The following is a 17913-nucleotide window of genomic DNA, read 5'->3' on the forward strand; positions in this document are numbered from 1 at the left end:
CTCAGAGCCTTTGTACTTACTATTCCCATCGCCTGGAATGTTCTTCCCTCAGCTCCTCAAATGTCTGGCTTCTTCCTAGTGTCAAATTTCTACTCAAATGTCACCCCACCCATCCTCCACAAGGAGACCTGCTAAATCAGCTATGGACCCAGCAAGCCTCAATTGGCACATTCATATTAGAACATTAGAGAAAGGGCTACTTACAAAGGTATGGGAACCACAGGGGATAATGCTGTACCCCAGGAACAGCAGAGCAGCAGCAACTCTTAGGCCTGAATGGAAGAGGGCAGGGGGTCTCTCTGGAATCCAAAAGGAAAGTGCCATGGAAAGGCCTGCCTCCCAGAGGAGCTGTGACCTTCAATTCAGATTCACCAGCTCAAGGCAACGCAGCAAGAAGGGAACCAGGGAGGAAAATACTCTGACATGATTCTCCTCCTCCCTCTGTTCTCCCTCCATGACTCCCTATTGGTCAAACTCATCTGAAACCAGATCGCAAGGAAACCTACCAGTGGAGAATAGGGATTAGCAAACTTTTTCTGTAAGGGCCAGATAGTAAATGTTTTCATTTTTTGGACCATATAATCTGTGTCACAGTCACTCAACTTTGACATTGTAGCATGAGAAAAAGCATGAAAATATGCAAATGAATGTGTGGCTGTGCTTCAATAAAACTTTATTTACAAAAACAGGCAGTGAGTCATTGTAGAATGTAGAACATTCAAGATAGTCAGTAGGGTCAGACGACAGGATGGAGAATGGTGGAGAATGGCTCTAGGGTTCAACAGAACATATCTAGCATTCCTTCTCTGGCCCATCTAAAGTACCCACTTCTCAAGTCCCTATCACATTGTCTGTCTTATATCCTTCATCACAAATTATAAGAATCTTATCTGTTTGTCCCTAAGAATAAAGATCATGGCTCTTTTGTTTGCCATTATATCCCAGGCATCCAAAATAGTGCCTGCTAAGTGAAAGTTTCTCAAGTAAGTATTTCTGAATGAGTAAGAAGACTTAACTAATAGAGTATGACACAGGTTGACAAGACCAGAACACCTGGTCTCCTTAACTCAGTACACAGGTACACCCAATGATAGGCACCAAACATAGAAACTCAGCTGTCGTCTGTAACCTACCCATAAGTGCGATGCTTGTCTACTCCATCGCAACACCCCTCCAAACCAAGCCAGCTCACCAGTCACCTCCAGTACCTTCACCACCCATAACTCCAGGTTGCAATTCCACACATCATCTTTCAGCCTTTTAGACCCTAAGTGATTTGCAATCCAGGTTCACTGGAAATGATTCTGCTTCAGGAGACCTCTCCCCCACCTCCAGTTCAGTCAGCTGGGTCGACCTGCTTTGAATGTCTCCATTTCATCCCGTGAGGCCAAGGAACTTTCCTGGGTAGCACAGTGAGAGAAGGAAAGGAACAGGGCTTGTGAGCATCTCTAAAATTCCCTTCCTCCTCATTTTTAACACAAAAGATGGCAGAGCTTCCAAATTCTCCAACAACAGAAAACAGTTATCACAAAATTACTAAAGTCATGAAAAATGATTCAGCAGAGGATCACAATAGTGTAAAGGTTTAGTACCAAGCATTACATTAAAAAAGATCAAGATACAAAATTTTGTATACACTTTCATTGCAAGTGTGCAAAAATGTGCCCGAATATACATAAGGACCAGAGGGAGAGTGGGAAATAATGGCTAGTCTATTTCTTTTGATTTCTGTGATGACTGTTACAATTTTTGCTAATTATTCTGAATGGTTCACCCATGAGTTGCAGGTTATAGTCTAAAACACAGTATCATCATTATTATATATTATCAGTTATTATATATTTTCAATTATTACACATTAATAATATATTGTTATATATGAGATCCAGTCAGCAAGAAAAGTGATGGGATAGACACCATCCTTCTCTGGTACAATGGAGGATATACCCCCAAACGACTGCATCTTAAGTCTGAAAGAGTTTGTGTTTCGTGTCCTTCTGTCCTGAAGTGGTTGCATGAAAAGGCATGGCTTAAAAAATTAACAGTACAGAATCTGTTTCCCCCTCATACTCCCTCTTCCCTATCTTTATTTTTTCTTCCCTCTTGTGACAGGATCAAAATCGTTGGAAACTGGAAAGGTAAATGGTTTTCTAATAATATTAGCCAAAGACAACTGTTCTTTGTAGCAAACCCCTGAGACCACAGCAGTTACTTTATGACTGCTAAAGGCTGGTACTCGAGACTAATGCAAAATTTGGCAACAGATGCATTCAACTTCTTAACATTCCTAAAGATCTGGAACCTCTCTCTTGTATTTTCACAGATCAGCAGAATCAATCTCTCCCTCCTTATAATTTGGAATCCTAGACATAGCTAAGATCAAAACACAGAGACACAACGTCACCCCATTGAATATTAGAGATCTGGAGATACATTAGGCTTGAGACCTTGTTCTTTGAATTCATCTCATCTCATCACATTTGAGTCATGTCATTTCTGCAGTCCATTGAATCTGTGATTGTTCCCTTGCCTAAATTTTAATTTTTACCTTGGGTACATATCTTATAATGCAATTTCTCAGCCAGCCAATTTGAGTGTTCACTGCCCTTTAAAAGACAGACATCTACCCCATAAGATTACAAAAAGGTGATAATTGGGTACAAAAGATGTCTATCAGAGCATTTTTCATGTTTTGTTTAACAATAAAAATCTACTAAAAATAACCTAAATACCTTATGATCAGGGAAGTTACATAAGTCATAAAGCACCTAATCAATGGGAAATTATGCAGACTATGAAAACATCTGCAAAGAACGTTAATAGTGAAATAACACTGCATGAGAAAAGCAGGGAACAAAAACTGTGTATGATCCCATTTTATTGAAGAAAAGTATAAACATGTAGGGAGAGGACTAGAAGGTAACACTCCCTCACTTTTGTGGTGGTTACCACAGGATTATAGGATACAGGTGATATCCCTTATTTATGCTTCTATTCGTTTTCCAACTTTTCTAGTATGAAAATACATACTAGTTTTACATTTGGAAATACAACTTTTGTCAGAGGTCAAAAAAGATAAGTTGCTACATCAGGGTCCAGAAAGCTACCCGTAAGTTTTTTCTTTCTCCTAGACTGGCTATTAGGGAGTCACTTTCTCCTTTCATTTTGAGAAGGTATTGCCACATTATTAAGCAAACAGCCAGTAGGGGTCGTCCAAGAGCAGTAAACTGACCTCTCAGAGACAATGAGTGAAGCTCAGGAAATTGGAGCTGGAAACTCCTCCTGAGAGGCCTAATGCATCCTTCAAAAATCACCACCACATACATTACACTTTCTGGTACTGGTACTTTCTTTTCAATTTAATTGTAACTATTTCAAGTGATTGTAATTTCACTGTTACACCTTGGCGCAGTCAACGAGCTATTGATGAGCAGACTTTAAATCCAGCAAACTTCAGAAATGTTCATCTAACACTCTTGCCTGGACTGCTAGCTGAACAAGTACCTTAGACGAGGTTCAAATCCTGAAACCTCCCCTTTGCTGTAAAACCTTACACAAGACCCTTTTCCTATTTGAACCAAAGTTTCCTTATTTATAAAACAAGGAAACCTCTCCACCTACCTCACAAATGTTGCTCTCGAAATTAAATGAGGTGATACAGCTAATGAATGTACCAGGTGCACACGGTAGGTACTCGATAAATGTTTAGTGCTTCCAGAGTGTTGGACCAGTGTTGAAAAGTTGTTTTCCTGGTAGAGGAGATGGGGCATGCTGAGTTAACAACCCTCCCCACTTTTGTATTTCCCTGGATGACACAGTGGGTTGGAGTGGAAAGTGCAGTACATGGACTTGAAAGATCAAAATTCCACTTGGTATCCAAACCTTGGGCTTAGTCACACCAGCTAAATTCACCAGCCTCAGATCACAAATATGGCTCAGACAGCACCCACTGAGCCTTTAGATTGTTGATAAGAGCTGCGACTGGAACCTGGACTGTGGAGATGGGATAAAGGAGATAGAGTGCAGACATGTTTGGGATGGAATCAACAGGGTTTGATGGACTGTTCGTGTAGAGGCTGGAAGAAAGGAATAATGCCCCCAAGTTCCTACCTTGGATGACTAAACGCACAGTTTATTGATTCAGTGAGTATCTATGAGCCCCTCCTAAGGGCCAGGACTGTTCTGGGCACTGAAGACACTGCAGTAAACCAAACAGAACAAAAAAATCTCTGCTCTTGTGAATTTACCTTCTAGTGGGGAAGACAGACAATAAATAGTAAACAAATAAGACAATTTCTGGTTGTGATAATTATAATGAAGGAAATAGGGTAATGGGATGGAGAATAAGAGCAATGAAGGCCTACCTTAAACATGATGGCCAGGGAAGGACTCTCTCAGGAGGTAATACGTGAGGTGATGGATCCTAAAAGATGAGAAGGAGCCAACAGGTGCACAGAAAAGGGGAAGCGTTCCAGGAAGAAGGAACAGCAGGTGGGAGAGCTTGAGGTGGGAAAAAGTTAGGTGTTTTGAGAAAGGGAGGAGGAAAAAGGCCTACATAGTGAGAGGACTGGCAAGAGAGAAGATTGGCAAAGTGGACAGGACCCATTAGTCAAGAACCAAGCCTTGAGAAGCAGGTTCTTGGAGAAGACAGTTTCACCCTTGACCTACCAAGTTTGAGGTGTCTGAGGGGATCTCCAAACTAAAGATCCAGGACCATATCTGAAGAACTGGAGACAGTAATTGGGATTTGAAAAAGTGTTCAGTTGCATCAAAATTACTGGATAATACAGTCAAAAAATACAGACTTCTCAGGCATTAAAAATACATATTTTGGGGGCTCCACCCTGGAAACTCTAATTTAAGCAGGTCTTGGTCAAGATCTGGGAAATCAGTTGTTCAGTACTCACAGGTAAATATGATCCAGTCATTCACGAAATATTTCTTGCATTCCTCATATGTGCCAGGACAAATCTAAGTGCTGGAGAGAGAGTTCTGAACAGTTTACAGAGCTTATAATCTAGAGAAAGTTCAGCTAGAGAACAAGTAAACAATTGTAATAGGAGTACCTGCCACCAAAAGAAGCTGGTAAAATAAGAATAATTATAGGCACCTACATTAGATAAATCTAAAGAAAAGACCTCTCTCTGAGGAGGTGACATTTAAGTTGACAGCTGAGAAATAAGGCACAGTCATGACAGTCTGGGGGAACAGCATTCCAGGCAGAGGGAACAGCCAATGCAAAGGCTTGGTTGAGAACTCAGTCAATGAATCTAATTCTTTGGTTTAATTCCACTTGATTAACCAACAAAATGAGGGAAAAGGCAGGTGGAGAAGGTACTATTTGATCTCTATGTGTTTACCCAGCAAGCTATGCTAAGCACATACCTTGTACCAGGCACTGTGCCGGTTGCTCTTACACAGATGAGCAAGATGACCCTCTCTTTTAGTTGTGGTCCAATGAGGGGGCAGATAACCAAATTGGTATGAACCCATCAGATAAGTGAGAGCATCCAGATAAGCAGTTTCTGTTCTGAGAAAGCCAAGATGATTCATACTTTCAAGTATGATAATGTGAGCAACTGTTTTAGAGACTATATGTAATAAAATGGCTTTCATTTTTTTGTGGCCCAACCAGCTCAGGCCTCTAGTTTTGGTGAAATATTTGCAACAATACACTGGGTCTGATATACAGTATAATGACTGTATGTTGGGGAAATAGTATCCTTATAATAACTAACCTGTACTGAGCATTTAGATCCACCTGCCTTGACATAAGATCTTACAGTCTTCACTATGACCTAATGAGGCAAGGACTCTAACAATAATAAGTTTTTCAGAGAAGAATTGGTGCTCAACAAGGTGAAGGGACTTTCCTGAAGTCACTCAACTCAGATGTGACAACTTCCCAGCTGTCTCGGTTCCAAGCCTCAGTTCTGGTCCATACCGCCTTTCATGAGGTGCTTCCATATTAATGCAATTGCTGTCTTCATTCCGGTTCCCAAAGTGGATCAGCCTCTCTTCTCCTCACCCGTTATCCACCTGGATTGGCTACAGAGGCCAGATCAATTTGCTACTCTTCTCAGGGGCCTGGCAGGTGGAAAAGTGGGGAGGAGAAGAACTCGGTTTCCACACTGGGGACAAGGCAGAGGGCAAGCCTGCCTGGACGGTGCCCACTGCCTGTCTATACGCCTCCGGTCTCCAGGGCCGCCTATGCAGTGGTGTGAAGGGTTGGGCGCAAAACTGAGCACCTTGCTTCCTGCCCACCCGCCAGGGAAGAGAATTACTGGCGCTCAGTGTTCAAGGTCTGAGTAGAAGGAATCGGTTGCAGATGAGGGGAAGCAAGTTGTTGAAGTCAGGAGTAAATTGTAATTCAGCTGCCGCCTGGATTGTGTTGGGTCGCCTCCTGCCACGCCGAATGTATTCAAATTCAGCAGCTTGGAAAGATGAGCTGGTCATCTTCAGCCGTGAGCTGGCCAACATGCAACTTAAAGGGCCTTCACTTTCCCGTCCCCTGAGCCTGCTTTGATTCCGGACTTCTCAGCGCGCCTCTGGGCTCGTCTGTCCGGAGCGCCTTTCCCGTTTCCCAGGCTGCCTGGCTCCCCGTCTTCTCCCTGCCACCTCCCCTCACTCCCTGGATCCCTCCCTCCCTCCCTCCCTCCCTCCCTCCCTCCCTCCCTCCCTCTGGTGCGGAGGCTCCTGGCCCGGGTCCCTGAGCCCGGGCGGGTGCAGGCGGAGGACGCAGGAGGGGTGAGGTCACGTCTCCCTTGAGCCCCGCGCTGCGGGCTTTTCCGAGCCTCGCCAAGAGCGGGCGGCCAGAGTCCCCGACCGCGCTGACGGTGCGCCCCTCCGGCCTCTCCCATGTCTCAGTACGGCCCCAGCTCGGACTTCAAGAGGGCTTTGGACAGCAGTCCCGAGGCCAACACTGAGGATGACAAGACCGAGGAGGACGTGCCCATGCCCAAGAACTACCTGTGGCTCGCCATCGTCTCCTGTTTTTGCCCCGCGTACCCCATCAACATCGTGGCTTTTGTCTTCTCCATCATGGTGAGTGGGTTGGGACCACGAGCAGCCAGGAAGGGGCGGCACGGGCAGCGTTGCGCCCCTCCAGGGGACCCAGCGCACCCTCCAAGGCTCCCTTCCTGACTGCCCCGCGCACCCGGGGGTTTTGTCCTCCGCGCCTCCTCTGCGCTCCTGGTGGCGCTCAGAGCCCAGAAGAAGCCGCCCCCAGAGCCCCTGGTGCGCTCTCTCCCTAACCCGGGCACGTTCTTCTGGACTTTGTGGCTTCTGTCCCTGCCTCCTCCTCCATTCCCGGGCACTTGTCCGGTTCTTCTCAACCAGCTTTCCTAGCGTCTCCAGGGCGCCCCCCGCGCAGGCGACAGCACCCCCCAGTTCCCCGAGCGCTCAGGCTCTGCGGCCCCTTTTGGCCGCGCCCGTGCGCCCGCTCAGCGATGTCCGGCAGCGATGAGTCCTTCCTCTTGTCTGCGCCCAGGGCACCGCCTCGGCCACTCCCTGGGGTCTCCAAGCGATTCCCGACGCCCTCTCCCTGACCTCCGCTCCGGCGCTTTGGCACACCCTCCCCGGGTCCACGGTGGCTCCTCTCTTGTTCCTGCGCCAGCCCCTCTCGGTGGCTCTCTCCCGCACCCCCTCGGCCCTTCTTTCCAGCGCGCCCTCTCTCTACACGCCTTTCCCGGGCGCCCCCTGTGCGCCTTCTCCCTGCAAAGGGCGCCCTCGCCGCTCTTTTACCCTTTCTACCCCAGCCCGTCGGAGTTCCTCGCTCATTTGCTGCACACCAGCCTATCCCGCCTCTCCTCGCGTTCCCGGAGGGCCCCCCGGCGCCGCTCTAACGCTCTGCTCTGCTCCCGGGACGCTCCCGGCAAAGCCTGGAGGCCTCCGCGCCAGGTGCGGCTCCACATGCCCTTTGCGCGCTGGCCTCCGACGCCGCTCGCCCCTTGGATAGAGGAAGCTTGTGCTTCCAGTTCGCCCTTCCGGAGCTCGCCCCCGCGGCCCTCTTCAGCTCAGGTGGGAGCTGGCGGGCGAACCCCACCAGGAGGGCTGTGGGCGCCCGTGAAATCCTCGCCTTATTGACTGGAGCAGCTGGCCCGGGGGTGGCGGTGGAATGAGGTTCAGACCGGCACTGTCCCTGGACAACCGAGAGCTCCCTCCCGTACCAGCCCACCTGGCGACCGAGCCTCCCGGCCACAGACAGGGAGAGCGCAGGGAAGATCGAGAGCCACCGCCCCCTGCTTCATTCAAGTCCTCCCACACTGGCTCGGGGTTGGCACCATATTCGCTTCTGGTTACACACAGAGATCTCATTTGCACGGGCAACTTGCCCTTTTGCACGCGCATCTTGTCCTTTCCCAAACTCCGTATGTAGGCTCTCTGCACCAACATTCAAGCGTACAGCCGCCAAGTTCCTACTATCTGGGTTCAAATCCTAGTTCCACCACATACTAGCTGTGTAAGCTCTGGAAATCACTGCATCGCTCTTAACCTCAGTCACTTTGTCTGTAAAATGGGAATAATCGTAGCCATATTTCCTGGGGGGTTTGTATTAATGAGATAACACGCTTTAAGTGCTTAATACAGTGCCCACACGGTGTTATTATTAGATTATTTACTCAAATGTCACTTTCTGAGGCCTTCACTGATCACAGTTTAAAATCAAAATCCCTACAAACTCTAGTCCCCCTTCCCTGCTGTTTCGTGCCCAAAGCACTTCTCTCTGATATATTATTTTACTTACTAATATGCTTACTGTGACCTCTCATTAGAATATAAGCTGTGTAAGGGCAAGGGTGTTTTTCGGTGTTGTTACTATAACTTCAGCACCTTAGAAGTTAGAATCTGGCAGGTGGTAGATGCTCAATAAATATATGAAATGAATGTGTGTATGCATGAGTGGTGTTTATAGATCACGATGTCCGCTTTACTCCTGCTGCGTGTTTTCCACACTGGAGCCCTGGAAAGTCACCTTATCAGGTTCCTTAGGATCACCAAGCCAGTTTCCTCTCTTCCCTCCTTGCCCAAGATATCCAGACTTGGGTTTCTTTTACAGTGAAACTGGGGAGGGTACAGCAGCCAGATTCTCAAGGCAGAAGCAGACTGGCTGGCCAGCATTGGCACCCACACTCTTTCCTGGTTTATTAATGAATGAGCAGCCAATTCACCCCTTTCCCAGTGCCAATTAGAAAACTGCTTGCAAAGGCTTTTCCCCCCCATTGATCAGAGATGAGCTAACACTCCAGCTGGTGCTGACAGGTTGGATACTAATGACGCCACACGCGGTGTGTTCCGGGGAATAAGATTTGCACGTGCTTAGAACAGAGGGCTCCTTTTCTCGCCTCCTCATCCCCATTCCTTCCCTCAAGACTTTTTCAATAGTTTTATAGCAAGAGACCATTCTATTGCCAGAACACAGACACCGGAGTGGGAAAGGCAGCTACGGACAAGTTTCATGCCTGCTTTAAAGCCTTGGTTTCTTCATCTAGAAAAGAGAATGTGAAAACTGTTTTATGTTGAGCAAAACTGTTCTAAGGAGGAAACAGAACCAAGTATGTCAAGCCACCGCCTTGTGCTGGGTACATGCAATAATTGTCAGACAGATGGATAGGTTTGGAGCCCGGAAACATCCTATGTCACATATGAAAACAAACAGAACATCATATAAGTGAAACCCAAATGCTACAAAGAGCTTCCTATATACCCTCCTCGTCGCACTCCCTCTGAAGTTCTGGAAATGTTTTCTCAGTGAAACACTATAGATCTGGGCTTGACGAGTTTCCTGATAAAGACTCCAGCATCCAAAGGATAAAGATGAGCAGGAAGAGCGCGCAGGAGGGAGGTGGCCGACCAGCCCCGCCAGGTGTGTGCTTGCCCTAAGTTACCTTGTGACGTGCAAGCCCGGCTATTTTCACATCTCACTTACCTGTCATTTGTGATAAATTCAGGCACACCATTTCTGGGAGTGATGCCATTCTAGAAGTATTTGGAAATGTTGGGGATCATCTGTGATTTCTCAATGAGTTGGGGCACCAGTGGCATTTGTTGGAAAGGGCTGAGGGTACTAATGTCCTGCACAGCCGGGGACTGACTCCCAGTGAAGAACTGACCTACCCCAACCATCAACAGCACCCCAATCAAGAAACACTGTAAGATAGTGAAAACTGACTTAAACATGGTTGTATGGAAAATGTGGACAAGGCTCAAAATAAGTAGTTCCAGAACTGTAAAAAGAGCCAGCCATCTCAAAACAATCAAGGCCGTTATTTATTAAACCAAGTCTGAGAAACTGTCTATAAAATTACAAAGTTGATTGTGAGGCAGTGCAACACAGATGAGAATCAGTACAACACAGCTGTTGTACTGGAACAATATCAGGTATTTTAGCGGGCCAAGCACTGCCAATGACAAACACAGGCATCTTTGTTCCTCCATGTATTAGAAGTCCATTTGTTGAAAGTGCACTTAACCTGTACTCAGTTCCAGGGACATGCATCCCCCCATACAGGGTCACTGCTAGCCCATATTGCATGTTTGCATGAAATCGAAAATGGCACCTGCTTTCCATGCAGATGCAGCCCTGCACCAGGGCACACAGCTTGCAAAGTGGAGCCCGAGCTGGCTTTCAATCCTCATTCATCATGTACCCATCCACCCCTGGTTGCCTCTGTTTATTCCATCTCAAAGGAACCCCATAATTTCCGGATAGCCATTGACCCTGAAGAAAGAATGTTTATTTTACAACTATTTATTGAGCACCTATCATGTGCCAGGCTCTGTTCCAGGCATTAGGATACTCCTTTACCTCCTTATTTATCAAGTGGTAAATAAGATCATCCAGTAAGGGGGAAAACGGGGCATTACGACTAGCACACATAATGTAGGGGGGTGGGGACATGGGGAAGGCAGTATATACAGAGAAGACAAGTAATGATTCTATAGCATCTTACTATGCTGATGGACAGTGACTGTAATGGGGTATGTGCGGGGGGGACTTGGTGATGGGGAGAGTCTAGTAACCATAATGTTGTTCAAGTAATTGTACATTAACGATATCAAAATAAAAAAAATGAAAGATCATCCAGGTCTCTGCCCTCCTGGATCTGAAAAAAGAAAGGTTCCCAGGCAAGTTGCAGGAGTGTTGCAAATTTAGGTCGAATTTACCATCTGTTGGTTTTGTGGCTGGAATTTGCTCTCTGACTCAAGAGCCCGAAGTTGAGTGCATGCCAAGCCTCCATTCTTGATGATTTTATGATACAATCACTTGCACAGTTGATCAGTGTGTCACACTAAGTGTGCAGACAAAATAGCCAATGACATTGGATTGGGTGATAGATAAACCTTCTTTCATCAGAACTTCTCCTTCACATCTACAGAACCTGTCTAGAGACCAACCATTGAGGCTCGAGCCTTTTCTGCTACTTGCTACCTTTGTGATTTCATGCAAGTGGCTCAGTCTGTCTGAGGCTTGGTTTTCTTCACCTTTATAAAATGGAGGTGATCAGAGTACCTACTCAAGGACTGTCATGGACATTAAATAGTAAAAGTGAAGTATTGTCATTTCATTGCCTAGAACACAGCTAGAACTCAAGAAGTGATGATGACGATGTGATGATGAAGCTGGTGATGTATATGTTTATCGTTTCCAGTAGCAGTTTTTCTATTTTTATTGATACTAGCAAATTTGATAAGGATAAAAGCAATGACCAGTAAATACATCACTGGAATAAGTAATTGTTACAACCTAAAGGCAAATAGTAAATGCTAAACTAAACCATATCAAAGAAACAAGGAAGACTTTGGTTCAGCTGGAGTACTGAACACATCTGTTTCTCCACTCCCTTCTGAAACCACTTAAAATGATAGTGAATTTAAAAGACTACAAACACCCAAGGAAAAATTAGGAGAATAGGAAAAGAGATTGGAGAAGTGACAATCCCTTAAAAGATGGAAAATGGCTAGTTGAGCATTGACTAACTTTTGGGAGTAGATAACACTGAAATCTAAGTCCTGCAGAAGAAGGAACCAATGAGAATGAAGTGTTTGCCCTGCAAAACTCTAGACAGACTCAGAAATTGGAGATACCAACTGAAGATATCACCTTTAAAGGTAGGAATAAATGGTAGGGCTGAGGAGAGGAGGAATCTTTGGAAGTCTGTTTAAGAATTCAGTAAACTACCAGAGATCATCTGCTACCCCATGCACTAGGCACCTGTTTCCTCAACAATCTTGATGCAAGATGGGAGATTTGCTCTCTGATGCAATTAAATAGAATGGCTGTAGATACCAGGCACAGCTGAGAGTACAGTCCAAGTGCCATCCTGAACATGGGATTAGTGAAAGTCTGCATATTGAACAAGGAAGCCTCTGGCCCCTGGCCCCAACTTGGCATTCTTGCCCGCATTCCAGGAAGGAGAATGGAGAATTTCTCTCCAAGGATATGGCCATATCAAAAGAAAAACTGCAGCTACGCACATGTAGAAGTCCTCCAGAGAAAGTATGAAATCCCCACCCAATCGCCCCAGGATGGCCACCCTTTAACAAGCCCCATCCTCATATACCAACTTCCAGGAAGTGTTTCATTGTCTTACTTTCAAATAAGAAGTGTCAGTCAAAGATTATAGACATTTGAGAAATTCTTCTGAACTAAGAGACCTGTGGTTTATGGAAGGAATTAAATGTAAGGAAATAAATAATGAGAGAAATAGGTAAGAACTTCAAGAATAGATGATTAAAATCCTTACATAAGAAACCATGTTGTATCCACAAAATAAGAACAGGTTGGGAAAAAATCAGAGAAGCAAAACAGAGCTCTTGGAAATTAAAAATGTTAGGATGAATTTTTTTTTTTAAAAAAGCAGTGGGAAGATGAGAACTTAAAGTTGATGAAGCCTCAAGGAAGTAATACAAAAATAAAAAGAGAAAATATGGAAGCAACAGAAAAGTCCATCAACAGATGAATGGATAAACAAAGTGTGACATATACATATAATGTTCTTCAGCCTTGAAATGAAAGAAAATTCTGACACATGCTACAACATGGATAAACCTTGAAGATATTATGCTAAGTAAAATAAGCCAGTCACAAAAGGACAAATATTATATAATTCCACTTATATGAGATACCTGGAGACAGAAAGTCAAATTCCTAAGAGACAGAAAGTAGAAGGGTGGTTGTCAGAGGCTGGAGGCAGAGGGGAATGGGGAATTATTGTTAGTGGGTACAGAGTCTCAACTTGGAAAGCTAGAAAAGTTCTGGAGGTGAATACTGGTGATGGTTGCACAACAATTGTGAATATACTTAATACCACTGAACTGTACACTTAAGTGGTTAAAGTGTTGAGTTTCATATTATGTATACTTTGCCACAATAAAAAAGAGGAAGGAAATATTTCCCCAAGAAGATGGAAATAGTCAAGAAAATTTGAGAATCATTCCCAGAAATCCAACATTTAATCAGAAAGTTTTAAAAAAGGGAGAAAATTGAAGACAGGAAATTATCATATAAATAGCAGAGAAAAAATTTCCAGAACTGAGCATACGCATTTCTAGGTTAAAAGGGTCTTTCAGTTACCAATAAAATGGATTTAACAAGATATGCACCAAAGCTCATCATGGTGAAATATCAGATATTTAAGGATAAAATTTCTCTCCAAACCTACAAACTTTAAAGAAGAAATATGCCATGTATGGATCCATAATGGCTTTGGAATTCTCATCAGTAATGCTGAAAGCTAAGTAGTGAAACAATGACTTCAAAATCCTAAAGGCAAATTCTTTCCATCCTCAATTCTGGACCCAGCCAAACAATCCTTCAAGGCAGAGGAAAGAATAAAGACATTTTCAGACATTCAAGAGCTCAGAAACAGAAAATTATCAGTCATATACCTTTTCTCAGAAAAATATGGGAGGATGTGCTCCCCCCGCAAAAGAGAGTAAGTCAAGAATGAAAAAGTCATAGGATCCAGAAAAAAGGATCCAACACAGAGAAGAGTCAAAGAGAAATCCTCCTCAAAACAAGGCAATGGGTCAAATAAACCCAAAAGAAGATGAAGTTGACAATAGGTGGTCTAAAGCCATTGTCAAAATCCATTATCTGGCTGTGGGCTGGCACCGTAAGCTACAGCCCTGCCAGAGCCTGACCGTGCCTACTCCAGAAGACAAGGTCTGTGGTCAAAAAGAAAGTAAATACCCACAGGATGAAAGCCAAACCAATCTGGGTGTTCTTTCCATCTGACCCAGGTCCACCAGGGCTGCTCATCCATCGAAGCTATGTTTCAAGTGGACCTCAGTTACGTTAGGGGAAAAATTTTTTTTTTTAGATGACCAGGGCAGAACTTGGAAATAACAGGTCTTGGTTCCCAGTGGTTGACCCAGGAGGCTTAACACTGCTCACAAGCTGGATTGGAGCTCTAAGTATTGTAGTTCACTGGGTCTCTTGAAGTGACCCTCTGTAGCTCTTTCCACGTGACTATCAGCTGAGACATGGAGTATTAATATTATGGACCCCTGTGACTTACTTCTTATACATTCAGAGCTTGAAGGTCTGAAGAGCATCAAGATGTTTCCAGATGATAAAGGTCTTACCTGAAGACTGTTATTGTTGGGGGCTCTGTTAAAGATACCCATGGATTTTACAGATATGCATGTTGTCCAAGCAGCCCTGGCCTTGTTGGCTGGTTGCATAAGTTTCCCCACTATGTGGCAGAGGGTGGCCACTGACATTTGGTACTGGGAACTGAGAATTTAAACTGCTATAGGAATCTTTCCAGTCCTACATTATTGGAGTTATAGACTACGTCTGTGTCAAGATGTTAATCTTTATTTCTGTAAAAGAAAATATATTTTAAATGCCACTATAATTTATGGATTAAGTGATTTAACTGCTTTCTCCTAACATAATATGGACAATATAGATATAACATAAAAAAAGGTTGACCACTAATGGATGGCTATGGGAACATGGGGATTTGTTATAGTATTCTGTTGGTTTTCTAATATGTTTGAACATTTCCATACTAAAATTTTTTTTAAATAAGGAAAAAAGAAAGAAAAAAGAAGCCCAGCCAGAACCACTCTCCCCGACTCATTAAACAATGCGCAGATAACAAAACAGCTATCAAATAAGTTGGTAAAATAGGTCATGGTTGAGGTACGGTTTACCATTAATTAATAAGCAAACCATTTCTGACCTATAATGTGTGAATTTTAACAATGACTTTGGAGGAAACCTTCAAATAATCATCAAGGAGAGGTGAGTAGGAGGACGCACATCCCAGAACAGTGCTTCTCAAACTTTAGGATCTTGTTAAAATAGAGATTTCACTCCTCTTTCAAAGCTCAGCTGGAAAATCTCCTCCTCTGTGAAGACTTTCTTCTTCTTTTTTTTCCTGATAAAAGTCTTTATTTTTCTTTTTTATTGAGATATCATTGATATACAATCTTATGAAGGTTTCACATGAGCAACATTGCGGTTTCAACATTCTGTGAAGTCTTTCTTGATCGCCCTCTCTTCACGCTACTCTGAACAGATTTCTCTGAGAGCACCTTTACTTCCTTGCACCAATTTGTGTATGTGAGCCTCTTGAAGTTGCCCTGTTAGCCGCAGCACCTAGCACAACGCTGAGCACGTGGTCAGTAAGTAACACATTTGATGAATGAATGGCAACAGAGGCGATTTGTTCCTGCCTTTTATCTGTGAGAATTCCCCTCCCATCCCAGCTATGTTCTGCATTTCTGCCAAAACTTTTTGGAAACTATCCAGGAGACCCAGTCTAATGCCAAGGATCACTGAGAGGTTGGCCAATTCTTGGTTCCCAAGGATAATTTTCCTGGCTGGTCTGGAGCTCACCAACATCCTGACACGTCAAACCAATGGGTCCACATTTGGAGACTGGTCTCTGTGCTCACCTTGCTAGTCCGGGACATGACTCTCTTCCATTCAAAGCTGCTCATCCCGAAGGGTGATGGCATCAGAGCACGAACCTGCACATATGTGAAAACCTCCTGTTCTGCAAGTTCAAGAAGTAAGCCACTTTCCTAACTGTTCTTCTCAGATAACTGGTTCTGCCTGATGTTAGTTGTTTTACCGAAAAAGGGGTGGAGAACTGGGGGAATGAAGTTGAGAAACCAAATGCCAAGTAAATAAAAGTGAACTGTTTCCTTTCCTTTGGGGCATCTTAGAACCTTGGACCAACCATTGTGCCTTCAGTGGAACAGTACAGACTAGAATATTTCCTAAGCATGTTGTCCAGGATCCTTTGAGCCTGAGGCTAATGTATCACAAAGCACACTCTGGGAAATAGTGTCCTTAATGATACTGGTTCTCACTCTTAATGAGTTGAGCCATTGTTGACATGGGGGTATTGCGTCCCTAATATCCTTGCCTTGTAGAGCCACCTCTCCCCATTTCTTTCAACACAGTTATTTTTCATGTGTCTCCCTAGCCACACTTTTGCTGATGTTCCTCCTCCCTTGTTCTCTTTGTTTCTACAGGTAAAATTCAGACATTTGTCTTTGTTTCCTTTACCCTTTATATCTTATCTCCTATACCCCAAACTGAAGAAGAACGCTTAGATTTCATGCCCTCTTCTGATGTCTTCATTTGTTCTTTGTTCTAGGTAATTTTGATAGTGTGATATTACTATTACTATTATTATTATTATTATTATTATTACATTTGTCCCTATGTCTTTACTTCTCAAAGCACTTGCATATGGACAAAATTTAACTTGCTGTTTGCAAAATCCCAGTAAATGGACAAAATTTAACTTGTGCCTTGCAAAATCCCAGCAAGGGACACAAGAAAGCTGTTCACTCCATTTATCCAGGTGGAAATGAGGCTTAGAAAGGTGACACTAGTAGACAAAATCAAGCAGTCCTTGCCCCCATGGAATTTACAGTGTAGCCTCTTGAAGCATTATAACCTGATGGCTATGCCTTGCCCTTTAATAGGAACATATCTTTGATGTTCTGAAAGCTTTCTCTTTTAATAGACTTGGCCCATCAGTATAAGACACATCATAAAATACTCTCAATTAAGCCTGGCAGAATTCCTCCCTAGCTTTCTGGTTTTAATGATAAGTAGGCAAAAGGACAATTCTCACTTGTCCTTGAAGATACTTATGGAAACAGCCCAGAAGCCCAAGATAGAAAGAGAGTAGCATTAATGAATGAATGAATGAATGAATGAATGAATGGTGGTGACAAGAAAATGTGCCATGTGATCTGCAAGACCAGTCTCTGAATTCCCAGCACTACCTTTAGGAGCAAGCAAAATCTAAACAAGAAATTCCAAAGTCATCTGAGAACTTCGACATTATTACTAAAAATATTTACTAAGTGCCCACATCCTTCAAGCTATTTTGTTGGAGCCTGCTGTCTAGGAGTTTGGGGTCTAAGGCACTACTAATTTATACAGAGAGTTCTTACACCTGGGCAAAGGTATCTCAGACTTTGATCAGGGATTGATGTAAGTCTACACAAGTGTATGTGGTTGTGAGAGAGAGACAGGGAGAACAGGAGAGAGACAGATAGAAACAGAGGCAGAGAGGGAGACACAAAGAGAGGCAGAGAAAGAGAAAATCTCACTTACTTCCCACTGGCCAAATATGTGCTAAAAGTAAAGGAATAATGAAGGTGAGGAGAGCTTTGAAAGAGAGAAGAGGTATTTTGAAGAAAAAGGAACACTTGCTAAAATTAGGATTTCAGTATTGGCATACAATAGATCAAACAATGGCAAACAGAAATTTTACAATATTAGAAATAAATCTAGGAAATATGCAAGATCTATACAAAGAACACTTCACCAAGAGATTAATATTTTTTAATCAACTAAATGGAGAGGCATAATATTATATATTAGATGTTCATCCCAGCATCAATTATGAAGATGAATTATAAAATGAGTTA

General features: G+C 43.8%; 1 protein-coding gene and 1 long non-coding RNA gene across 6 annotated transcripts in view; one reads left to right on the plus strand and one right to left on the minus strand.

The window, feature by feature from the left end:
- Positions 1–658: 658 nt before the first annotated feature.
- On the minus strand, positions 659–6661 carry LOC140846437 (uncharacterized). 3 transcript variants are annotated; one of them, XR_012125527.1, is made up of 6 exons: positions 5739–6648; positions 4908–4978; positions 4365–4500; positions 4111–4198; positions 3622–3749; positions 659–1400 (listed from the first exon to the last, which is right to left on the minus strand). It is a non-coding gene; the product is annotated as an uncharacterized lncRNA (long non-coding RNA). The 3 variants fall into 3 exon arrangements; XR_012125529.1 differs by having other exon boundaries at positions 4365–4727; XR_012125528.1 differs by lacking the exon at positions 3622–3749 and having other exon boundaries at positions 5739–6661.
- A 47-nt stretch (positions 6662–6708) lies between these two features.
- TMEM233 (transmembrane protein 233) overlaps positions 6709–17913 on the plus strand; it is a 34804-nt gene continuing 23599 nt past the window's right edge. For all 3 annotated transcript variants that reach the window (XM_073222727.1, XM_073222728.1, XM_017642205.3), the window contains exon 1: positions 6709–7044. In XM_073222727.1, coding sequence (XP_073078828.1) covers positions 6859–7044 — 186 coding nt within the window. In that variant the 5' untranslated portion in view covers positions 6709–6858. The remainder of the gene's footprint in view (positions 7045–17913) is intronic.

The sequence above is a fragment of the Manis javanica genome, chromosome 15 (assembly GCF_040802235.1).
Source record: "Manis javanica isolate MJ-LG chromosome 15, MJ_LKY, whole genome shotgun sequence".
NCBI classification, from domain to species: Eukaryota; Metazoa; Chordata; class Mammalia; order Pholidota; family Manidae; genus Manis; species Manis javanica.